Source organism: Corvus cornix, chromosome 7 (assembly GCF_000738735.6).
Source record: "Corvus cornix cornix isolate S_Up_H32 chromosome 7, ASM73873v5, whole genome shotgun sequence".
Classification (NCBI taxonomy): Eukaryota; Metazoa; Chordata; class Aves; order Passeriformes; family Corvidae; genus Corvus; species Corvus cornix.
The window spans coordinates 13,827,745-13,839,999 of NC_046337.1; the positions used below are offsets into that span (position 1 = coordinate 13,827,745).

The 12,255-nt window shown below is 42.0% G+C and overlaps 1 protein-coding gene across 1 annotated transcript in view; it reads left to right on the plus strand.

Annotated features, from left to right (window-relative positions):
• Positions 1-3,939: 3,939 nt before the first annotated feature.
• GYPC (glycophorin C (Gerbich blood group)) overlaps positions 3,940-12,255 on the plus strand; it is a 28,582-nt gene continuing 20,266 nt past the window's right edge. The window contains exon 1 of the mRNA XM_010406985.3: positions 3,940-4,161. Coding sequence (XP_010405287.1) covers positions 4,128-4,161 — 34 coding nt within the window. The 5' untranslated portion in view covers positions 3,940-4,127. The remainder of the gene's footprint in view (positions 4,162-12,255) is intronic.

Genomic DNA, 12,255 nt, shown 5'->3' on the forward strand with positions numbered 1-12,255 from the left:
AGGGTCAAGAACTTGTTCAGTGTTATGAATGCAGACAGAAAATTCCTTCTCTGTGCTCCAAGGATTTCACAATCTTGTTGCATTTACAGTCACAGGCTGCATAGGCATCACATAAAACATGAGGTATACTAGCATCACAGTCCATCCTGGGCAATAAGTCTATATTGATCCCTTTTGCATCACAAAGGTTTCATTCTCCATGACATTACATCAGACCTGAGATGGTCCATACCGTCTATGGCCAGTATTCCTCACCCTTTCAGCACAAAAGTAAATGTGAAACAGAAAGGAAACAAGTCAGGGGGGAGAACACACCACAGGTTAACAAATAAATAACCTATTATTCCTCACAGAGATGGAGAGGAAGATAATCAGTAGAAAATAGTATTTCATGGGATATCCAGAGCCAAATGCTTTCCTATGAAGAATCCTTCCTTCAGGATTCAGCCTAGCAGTTAAATCTCTGCTTGTGTTGACCTGCACAAAGTCTTCAAAACCTAGGATTCCACCCAACCACACACAGCTCAGCAGCCTGGCATGTTTAAGACAGCCTGAAGTGTGTAGCCAGCAAAGGAGAGGAGAAAGCCAACACCACCTCTCCCACCAGCTGGCCAGGTGACCATGGCACGCAGCCCAGTGGGACGCATCACTGGCTCATCTGAATGTGGCCACCAGTACTGTCATGAGGCCCATGCTGAGCTCACAGCCAGACACAACTGCTGCTACATCCTCTCCTCAAACGTCCAGATGATGGATCCAAACACCTTCTCTGAAGTTTGCAGGCTGTGCAGGGCGGGCAGTGAAGAACATTACTGATAGCTTTCCAGTCAGCCTCTTTCAATCTTGCCACTGCTTTTACAGGATGAGATTACAGATTTTGCATCATGTTTTGCCATGAAAATCCATCACAGAGAGGGATTTCTAGTGTGATGTCCTGTTGTTGTAAGGCATAACTTCCTGAAGAGAGCCTCTTTCCTTTGTTTTATTTATTTATTTTCCTTCGAGTGCAGCCCAAACCCTCCCTTCCTGTTGGGAACAACAGCTGCAGCATGCTGTATCAGCTTGCCAAGCCTGAATGACTGTGAAATATCATTTATCTTGGAGCAAGATAGCATCAAAGAGAACAGCCATGTGGGCCTGACCATGCATTCATTACATAGCTGTGCTTAGGAGGAGTAGGATAAATTGCACTATCAGAGGCAAAAGAGGTCCCACTTCTGAGCTAACACTCTTGGACCTGAAAGCACTGTCACATCTGAAAGCACTACTGAGAAAAAAAGGGAATTTCATTTCCTTACTCAGAAAAACATTCTTTCGAAGGTTGGAGATGCAAAAGTATTCACCAGGGTAGGAAAGCAATACTTCTTCTGTAGGTTAATGGGAACACCATGGCCTCAAGATCAAGTAATCGGCTGATGAAAACCACAGAGCTGACACACACATTTCCTAGCATACCTGTGTTATCCCACAGATGTGGTGAATCCTGTATGAATGCCACAGTCCTTAGACAAAAATTGCTTTCAGATACCCTTCTGTTATTTTCTCCCTTTAACCCTTTTGGGGAGCTTTTGTTTCTTGCCAGAAGCAACTGCTGTTTAAAGATTAGGAGAGTTCAGTCAAATTGAAAATTAATGATTAATCACACATTTTCCCCACCAGTGCTCCACTCCCATCTTTTGTTCTGGGTTCCCTTGGTGCCTCCTGTCCCCCAGGACCAGTTGGCTTATGCTGGGATGCTTTTTGTTTAGTGCCCAGTCTCAGGCTCCTCCGGAAGCGTGCTGGGCTGCATGGTGCTTCCCTTATCAACATCACATATTTCCCATTAATGACAAGTGGAAAAGGTCAGGCAGGTCTCTTTAATGGCCTGTTTGAGGGCAAACAACAGCCCTGGGAAATGGCTTTCTGATTTCTGGGAATCCCAGTCTATTCAATAAACAAAGAAAGAAGTCCCAAGAAGATAACAAGGGGTTAAAGGAGACTTCCCCATGTGGGTTTGGTTCTGCCAGAATCCTCTTATAGAAACTTGGGCAAAACTTCCAGTGATTTTGGTGGTGGGAGAGTAGCTTTAATAAGAACACAGACAGATGCAGGAAGTGTTGCACAGATGCAGAGGGGTTAAGCACCCGGAGCAAATCATGCATGCCGTTTTCAGTAGTTTGCCACAGAATTCTTAAGAAGCTCCAGACAACTGGCTCTAATGTAATAAAGGCATCACTACCACCATGCTTCAGTTCATCTGCAGCAGCTAAGTTCTCAACAGCAGTTCTGAAATTTCTTGGGGATCAAAGGATCATAGAATCATACAATGGTTTGGGTTAGATGACCTTAAAGATCATCTAGTTAACAACCCTCCTGACATCTTCCACTAGACCAGGTTGCTCAAAGCCCACTCAACTTGTGCTTGATCAGGATGATGAAAGATTTAAATGTAAAAATATTGCACGACAACAATTCTCATGCCCCAGAACAGAAAGCCCCAATTTTACCTGTGCACATTGTGTTTCTTACACAGAAGAAGCAGTAATCAAAAACATGCCCATCAGTATTTTCATAGAGAAGCTTTCGGGTGTAAATGAATGTCACGCTATAGAGCTGAAGCCAGTGGAGCAACGTCAGGAGTTTTTCCTATTATTTCACTGTCTTTGTTTTGTGCCTTGCTTTGCTCTATCACTAAATGTTCCAGAGCTCTCTACCATGAGCCCAGAGTGTGGAAATGCTGACTGAAGTAGTTTACTGCATCCATGCTCACAAACAAGCTGTTATTTGCCGTTGGCATGTAAATAAGTCACTGTTCTTTCCATCCTATAGCTGTTAAATAAATACTGTGAGCCAAGTTCACAGCACTGATTTCTTGTAGGAGGTCACTGAGATGATTTCACAGAAATATCCTGTGACAATTTTGCAAAACAGGATGGTCCCAGCCTGAATTTCATTACTCTGTTTTTTTCCACTTCCATCCTGATGGTTACTGTGTTTTTGCTGTCACAGGCAGGCTGTTAATTCATCCTGACTCCAGAACAGACACCAGGAAAATGGAAACTTTGTCCATTCTTCTTAGTGTTTAAGGCATATGTATTAAAATTACTTGTATTCTGGTATGACCTAGAAATCCTAGTCCATGTCAACTACAGACTCTGTATGCACACTTACAAGAACTTCATGCCACTGACTGCAGTACAGCATGCAGACAGCCAAACAGATAGCTTTAAACGGCAGCTATATAAACAAGGCAGCTGGCAGCCTAGATCAGGCTGAAAAACTTGCAGTGGAGTATGAATAAATTCACCTCTGCAGACCAATAAATACATCTTATTTATAAATAACACCTGCCTGTACATTAAAATAAAAATAACAAGACTAGGGAGACGCCAGGTGTCTCATCTTTATCCTACCAATGGCAAACTGGGGCAGAGATTAAATGTTTTGTCAAAGGTGCCATAGGAAGCCTGAGTCAGAGCCATGACTGGAGCTACCTGTGCCTCAGCCTGTGCTGCAGCCACAGGTTCCTCCTTGTTGAGCAGTGTAAATTCATGGTATATGCTGACATAACTACTCTGACCCAGTAAATGTCATCCTCAATTTTCACCTGTTAAAAGGACAGAATCAGTCAGACTGTGAGTGTTAAGGGGGATGCTGGGCAATGAAAATTGGAAGTCCTACTTTCAATCTTACGCACTAATGGTAGACATTTTAGGAAAGGGAGTCAGCAGCAAGTTTTGCACTTAACAGGAATAACATCAACAGCAGTGGATAGGGGTTTGGGAAGTGGATTTAATAGGTGAGTCTGGATTTGGCTAAGAATGAAAAGAGCATTTTCTTTCCACTGGTTGCTGGCTAATAAAAGCAAAGGGGTGGAATACATCCAACTTGCAAAACTTGAATACAGTTACTGCTATCTGCAAATGGGTGCCCCTCCCCGCTCATGTGAGCTACACAGGCAAAAGAGAATGACACATGTGCTGTTTCCTTTTCCAGTTGTAAAGGGGTCAGGAGCCAGGCAAGGAGAGCCTGAACAAGAGGAGCATTTTCCTGGGTTCTTCCAGCTGTTCTGCTCAATCCCGCCGTCAGTTCTGAGCAGGGAAGAGAGACTGTCAACACAAATAAGGCATTTTTCAAAGGCGTAAATTATGAGTTCCCAAAACAATGCGACATCTCAACCACGTGAGTACCCTTACCCCCCCTCCCCCTTACAGTAAGAGTGGGTTTATCAGTCTGTCGCTGAAGGAAAAGATTGTCTAATGCATTTCATATGGGGGAGAAAAAGAAAAAAAGGAATGCCTGAGACCGATCCTGAAGGAAAGAAGTTGTGAAGAAACTGTTTTCTTTCTTAATTCTTTGTGTTTGTGTGTGCGCGTGTGTGAGTGAAGAACTGAAGCAGGCTCTGCAAACTCCGGTTCCTGAACAGGACCGAGAAAAGTTAGTAACATTTCCGCCTAAACCCCAGCTTAGAAAAGCTTCATTTGAATGTTTTTCCCTCCCCCCGCCTTCAGGAATGAAGTTATAGAGCATTTTGAAAGCGTAGTGACGCTTTTCTAAGATAGTAATGGTGCTGCTCAACTTGCGTTTAGAGTCTCAAGCTGTCTGTGTGTAACATGAGACGCAAGCCACAAACTGGCAGTCTATATTTAAAGCCACAATGTGTTTCTGCTCCTGGAAATTTAGAAACATGGGCTTAAGGACAAGCAAATTAGTTTTTCAGCAAGAGAGGGTACAGGAGGGCAAGTCCTCTGTTTGCATAACTCCACATATTTCAGTAAATTTTAAGAAAGTCAACAGTCAAGTGAGAGGCTCAGCTGCAGTATGGTAGTGTTCATTTTGGGACAGTATTAAAAAGAAAGGAGAGGGAAAGGGGGTGGATTATGATTTGATAAGCTGAAAAAACTCTTGAGTTTTTGGTGCTGCAATATATCTTTTTTATTTTTTTCCGTATGGTTTTGTGTGATCTTTCCTGTTTTAATTCAAGAAAGTACGTTTGTTTTATTTTTAATAAATAAACTGCCAATAGCAGAATTATTTATCATACCATGGTATCAGTAATGAAGGCAGAAAGTACAGACAGCACTGCTGGGAGCAACCTGCAGTCCAGGGTACTTTTTCTGTATGGCTGCAGACATTGACAATGTTTCCCAAGCTTTGAATGAGGCAGGCTGATCCAGCAGAAAAGACACAGCAAGCAGAACCTCTGTAATCTCAACCAGCAGTTTCTAGTTACTCTTTAGTCCTTTTTGTGAGTTCTAACCAACAAGAAAGATTAGATGCTACCTTTATATTTTATTCTACTTCATTCTGCAGTTCAGAATATTATAGCTTGTTTTCAATTGCAGCTTGTTTTCTGCTATCGACAGGAAAGATACAGGCAGGCTAATTCAGGATTCTGAGAGCTTGGGTTTGGAAGAGCTTGAGTAAATTACTGCTATTTCTGCTCTCCAAGCGTGTCCGGGAGGGTGGTCATGACTCACTGAGGTTCTTCTTGTGTATTGTGAAATACCAACAAGGGTCCAGAGCCAATCTTGTTTATTTAGTGACAGGCTTGGCCAAGTGACATATGCAGGATCATCTCTACAGTCCTGAATACATTAAAAACCACTTCTCTGGCAGACCCAGGTTGTCAGACCCCACAGAAGGCCCTAGGGGAAAACCAGATAAGGAGCTAGTGCCCCAAGGGGCCTTTTGTCTGTGCATAATGAAAAAAGGCGGATGCAGCAGGTTCTCTTGTTTTTCTCCAAAATGTGGACAGGAATTCTCAACTTGAACTATTTTAAGATCATATGACTCTCTGTGAGAATAAATGGCTTGCAATCCAGCTAGAAGAAGTATTCTGGCTGAAAAATAGTTACAATATATTCTTTTCTTTAGTTGTTGGGGGTTTTTGTTGGTTTTTTTTTTTTTAATTATATGGATCCAATTTATAGATTAAGAACAAAAGTTAGAGGTGAGTCTGATAATACCATATTTCTGTATAATGCAAGCTTGGTGCATTGATAATGGTTGAGGTTTTGAGGGAAGGTCTTTGGGAAAAGGGTCTTATTGCCTAGTAAAATTCCTGCTCTTTTTGCAGGAAACAAGACAAGAAACAATTGAAAGTTCAGTGTATTGACAGGCACTGCGCAGCATGGACAGCAGATGTTTGCCAGAGAGGCAGAATAATTGGGAAAACAAATTTGTTTCATAGCCACAGTGAAAATCTTTGAGATGGGTGTGAAAATGCATAAAAAAATCATCAAATACTTCTGACTTTACTGAACATATTAATTCTTTGCTGAATACTTGCAGGTGAGCCCACAGAGCAGCTGCCAACTGACTGAACAGTGTTAAGTTACCTATTGCTCATGTTCTTTGCTTATCTCCTTGTATTCACACACAGCTGATAAGAAATTTTTATTCATTCTATAAATGCAGTATGATCCTGTCAATCCAGTGGGGACCGGACTACTGTTTCAGATTTTAAGTATTCAACTCTGTGAACACTGTAAATGTATTCTGCCTCCATATGGGGATGCCCCACTGTCTCACCTTGGGCACTTCCCATGCCCAGCTCAGATATCCACCAGATATCTGGGTGGGCTCTCTGTACACATAACAGAGGCCAGGGAGACAGTAACTCTGTGATGCATTTGCTTCCTGCTCAGATTGTACAAGCAGTAGCTGCCTGACTTACTATGAAACCTGACGAACTCCACAGGTCTGGCAATCTCAATTCAGCTGGCAGCGTTTGCCCTCTTCCTTTTAGACAGCAGTGACCCTATTTTGAGGCAGCGGGACAGCTCAAATGAGGTGAAGGACTAGGACAATAAACGTCACCAGGTCAAAGGTTCAACCTGGGGAGGCGGTGATCCATGCAAAACCATCTTTATGGGTGAAACGTGTCCATCACCTTGGAGAAGGTGCTCTGCAATTGACAGGATTTAATCTGTACCCAGCAGGCTGGGAATGTTTGTCTGGGGCCTCTTATACTTCAAATGCCAGCTGTCAAAGGAGTTAGTGGTTAAGGAGAGCAGTTTGTGGAGGCTTCTCTTCCTCATCACCCATCAACAAACAAGGTCCTCCTGGGTGGATAGGGAAGCAGTGTGATGTGTTCAGTGAAGAAGACTTGGCCCAAAAACAAACCAAGAAGTAAGGCTGGTCCTCAGGCCATGCCCCAGCTGCAGAGGGAGGAAGAGGGTGAGGAACAGTGTGAAGTAAAGCCAGCCTTCTGAGCTGTGTGCACTCCGTCTGCATTGCCAGCTGTCCTCCAGCAGTAACCCAGGCACTGCCCTGCTCAGGGGAGCAGTCTGGTGCTGCCTCTGTTTTACAAGCAGGAGGTCTCAGCTCCATCAGGCTAAGCTTCTCCACCTGCCCCAATGAAACCTACAGCTTCTGGCAAAATGAGTCATGTGTGGGTGGGCTGTCCCCCAGAGAGGCTGAGACCTTGCAAAGGTGGCCTCAGACAAAGGCAGAGTGACTTATAGTTGTGAATGGGGAGTGTGGTTCTGAGAACAGCCTTGCCCCATCTTAACTCATGATGAGATATATTTCGGTGCTGCAAACTGGTCCTTTACATGTTCCTGGAGCAATACCACTTGCCTTTCACACATGACCTGTGAAAAGTCTTGAATGAACCCTGTAGGCTTTTAATTATATTATTCACACCTTGGCAATATATGTGATTTCATTGCCCTTAATCAACAGAAGTGCTTGCCTGTGACAGTGAGTGATAAACTAAGACAGAGGTATTGATTATGAAAATCTGGTCTTCACTGGTAAACCTGTGAGCATTTATACACAAGGAAACCTACAGATTATAATAACCTCTCATTTTTAGCACAGAAATCTCAAAACATATCCCACAAGCATTTATGTAAATTGAAAGTCTCTGCTTGTATGTTTGTTTCCCACCACTGTGCATATGAATTGGAAAATTTGGCTTTATACCCCAGGGCTATCCTGACACCCTCACCATCTGACATATTTATGTGAAAGCCTGGGAATTGAAAGGCTCAGAATGCACCTGAAATTTCAGTAATTAACAGCAGAAATGTTGGCAAACCACTGAACTAGAGAGAATAGGGAGGATGTCGACCCAAATAGGAGTCTGCTGGTTTAAAATACTCAATTTTCAGCATTGCTGGGCATCATTTAAAAAAAAAAAAATTACACAGTAGATGTTAAAGATCCAGGTTATGGCTAGTTGTGTGCTTAAGCCTGTTAATATTACAGAATTATGCAGTGTCTGCATCTCATTGCTGATACTGCTGCACCTTTCTTTCTAGGCTCTTGTGTAATATACCCTGTAGCCATCACTGCTCAAATGACTGAGTCCAATCAGCAAAGTCTTTTGTGAAACAGGCTTCCAGGACTGCATTCTCTAATGAATGTCTGTTTGTGTGTGTGCTCTGTGCAGTGCCTGTCTCTATTGTCAGGGAGGGATTAGTATTCCTATAGCATAGAGAAATTCACGCCAACAGAGGGATCTGATTGTGCTAGGTGCTGTACAGTCACCTCTTCTTCAAAAGGCTGGTAAAAAGGAGAGATTACAGGTGGGAGAGAAATGACTGCTCTCCATAGACACTGCTGGGGAGTCCGCTTTTAGCTGGGAAAAGCTGGGGAGGTAGGAGTTGGTTTGATTCCAGTAGATCCACTGGGGCAACAGCTCTTTGCTTCCCACTCCCTAATTTTTTAATGCATGCTCAGGAAAAAAAAACATAGCTCAGAAGACATTTAGCAACTGCCCTGTTTGTTTCCCACAGAAAGACCAGAAAACTTTTGAAAACAGCATTTGGCATAAGTAGGAACTTTGTTTACAATTTTTTGTTTCTCATACAAGTTGTGATAGAAAATTCATGAAAAACCCAGATGCCACAGTGACAAAAATATAAGAACACCTTAGGAGGGCAAGTATTGGGGCAGTAGACAATTGTGTTTTACTTACTTAATTTCCTAAATCAGATGCATTTGACAGCATTACCCCAGCAATGAGTCAATGAAAAATTCACCAGCTGCTAAGCATTCTGAAAAACTACTTGGAGAATGGAGAAAAGTGTCACTTGGAGAAATCAGGTTTGGTTTGCCAACAATTTATGGACACGAATGGAGGAAAGGCCTCTCTTCTCTGGGTAATTTATTTGTAACTGATAACTCAACTGCAGCAAGTAACGATACTGCAATGCTATAACAACAGACATGCAGCTCATAATTTGTAGCTGAAATAAGGTCTGGACTCCTTTGTTTCTCCAAGAGTCAGCATGATCTAATTCACACCAGATTCCTATCTCTGCTATGTTAGCATGGAAATCAAACACATTGCCTGTGCTATGCTGTTCCCTTATTGCAGATGTACCTTGCACGTGTAGTTTCACCAATGAGACAGCTGGCTAAGTGATTTTCCTCTTAATTAATCATCTCATATGCAAAGGAAGCCAGTTTCTCATATCTTCTTCTCTTCTGACATATGTTTCACCACAGGGTTCTTCCTGATGAAGCAGAAAACTTCACTTAAAATCTCAATGGGTTAAACTTGTTCTGCTGCATTGGAGTTTTAAAGTGGCTTTTTTTCCCTTCCTCTGCCTCCCTTTTTCATCTTAAGAGGGGAAAAAAAGTCGGTTACTTCATGAGGGTCTCTACCTCTTTCTTCTTCAGATAAGCCCTGAAACAGAGTTAAGCTTTTTATCAGTAAGTTGCAGGGGGGTTTTTGAACACACCCTGAGACAGTTCTTTGTTATTGTGAGTGATAAATGCCTATTTTACTGGGGACTGCATGTTTAAAGTATCAAGTTTTATGAGGCAGTCCACACCATAAAGAACATATGTGACAAGGTCACAGCCATGCAGAATCAGACATCAAATCCTTACATATGTGTAGGTGTTTAGAGTTGCAAGCAGAGACTCTTTCAGTAATACCAAACCTAGAAAACAAGATTGAATTCTGTCTGTACACACACATATGCACACCCAAAGTGTATGTGTATACAATATACCAGATATCTGTATGCATACATATACAAGGACACACATATTTATACACACCACCCTTTCCACTACTTTTATGGCTTTATTTGTTCAGATTTATATCCCTCTTCTAGCTCATCTGTGCTGGGAGAATTTGGTAGCTGCATCTTTAGGACAGTTTTCTAGAAACACTGATAAGATTAGTATATTCATACTGAAATTATTCTTTAAAAAAAACTAAACCCCTTTGGAAACACTCATATTATGTAATTCTGTGTCCCACTCAAACAGTTGAGAAGATTCATTTATACTGGAATGGATTTTACAGAATTGTTATTCCAGTTTAACTTTTTTTTTGGTAGGCAAACTTCTTCTCTGCTCTTCAGCTCATTTCCTTTGAAAAGTGTTCTCACTAACACAAAAGCAAGATGCTTCTTGTCTACTAATTGGATGTTTCAAAAATTTCAGTCACTTAAGAAGGAATGAAAAAGTGGGTCTTGATGGCTGACTTTAGATAAACCAAATAATCCTTAAGTAAAACAAATAGCCCACGAATCACTTAACACAAAGTGTTAAATCACAAAACACAAGTGATTGAAGAGTTACATGTATGAATTAATAGAGGGAAAAAATATTCCTAGTGGATTGTGAAGAGTTACCATAAAAATGTAGTAATGCAAGAGTTCAGGAAACTTGTGTACATATTCAAAAATCCTGATGTTTAAAATGACATGCTGGATTTTTATATTTTATTTCTGTCTTCTAGGATATATTGTTGAATTCTGCTTTCAAGATTTTCATAGCATATATTAGGGCTAGAAATTTACCAGTTTATTATGAAACAGTCCAGTCTTTTATTTCCTGAAACTTCTATAACCAGCACTCATGAGCTAGCTGAGATTGTTCTTCTAACTATCAATGGTTCATTCAAGTGTAATGAGCACAGTTCCAGTCCCATCCAACAAAGCAAGCAGGAAATTAAATCCTTGATGTATCTGTGGCCTCTCTCACACCTGCTCTCTCATGTTGTCTAGTTGAGATATCCTCTGCACCTCCTAATCCCACCTGTCTGTCCTGTTCTCAGCCCACAAGTAAACGGTCATATCTGAACATACAAAAGACACAGGTCCCAGCTGATAAATGCCATTTCCCCACTTCTTTCAAGGACCTTCCACAGTTCTGCCAGTGGGAAGGAAGAAAAGAACAGGACAGGAAGACATAGATCTTTCCCTGTCACCATCTGGGCTGAGGCTTTGTTTCCTCTGGGACTTGCCCCCTCTTCCACTCTCTCCCCCTCTTCTCCATTGATTTCTCTTTGCTCTCTCATCTTCACAGCTTGCTACGAAACAACACCTCCCCTCTCCAGATCTTTCCTCTCATCACATAGCAATTTTTATTTACAACTGGGACATGCTTTTTACATTCTGGATCACACGACTGGGAGAGATGATTATTGTCTGTCTCTTTTGAATTTCCATAATTACGTCAATGGCCTTTGAGTTTTGGACTCTGTTGCACAAAAATCCAGTTTTGCCTTAATGAACTCATAGAGAAATTTTTTTTTTAGTTTAGAGAAGCCTATGCTACCAGTTACTAAGGGCAGTTAAGCCCTTGGTGCAAATAGGGGCTATACACAGGATGAGGCTGTATCTCTCTCTACAGAAAACCCTGAATAAAGTGCTGAGTACACCAGGAACCAAATCTCCAGTTGGGAACCCCTTTTCAGCTTCCCCTTTGCTTTGGGGAAAAAGGGGTTTTCTACAAAACCACTCAGTGTGCTCTGAACACTCTGTCACTTTTCCTGTCACTCATCCTATCCCTGCTCCAGTCATGAAGAAGAGTGAACAGCTTCTGCTAACATCACCAAGGCCAAGAAGAACACCACCAGGTCAGGGAGAAGAAGGCCAGGTTGGCTGGGGCTTTGAGCAACATGGTCTAGTGGAAGATGCCACTGACCATGGGGGTGTGGTTTGAAACAGATGATCTTTAAGGTCCCTTCCAACCCAACCCATTCTATGATTATATGATTCAAAGGGTGCTTGGTAGGTCCTTCTCGTGAAGGCTGTGTACCCCTAATGTGAAGAAACAAATTCTTTTGAAACCTTGCTGTGCCTTTGGCACGTTACCATCTCCCACTTAGAGCTGTCTACTCCTCATACCTAGAGCTCAAGCAATGGTTAGTGTGACTGGACCCATGAACATCCTCAAAAAATGAAAAATACCCTTCTATCTCACCTTTTTTATAACTGAATGGATCTGGTTCCTCGAAACACCTTTCCTCAAGTTAACCATCCCACATCCTGACCCAAGAACCCAGATCTGATTTCTACT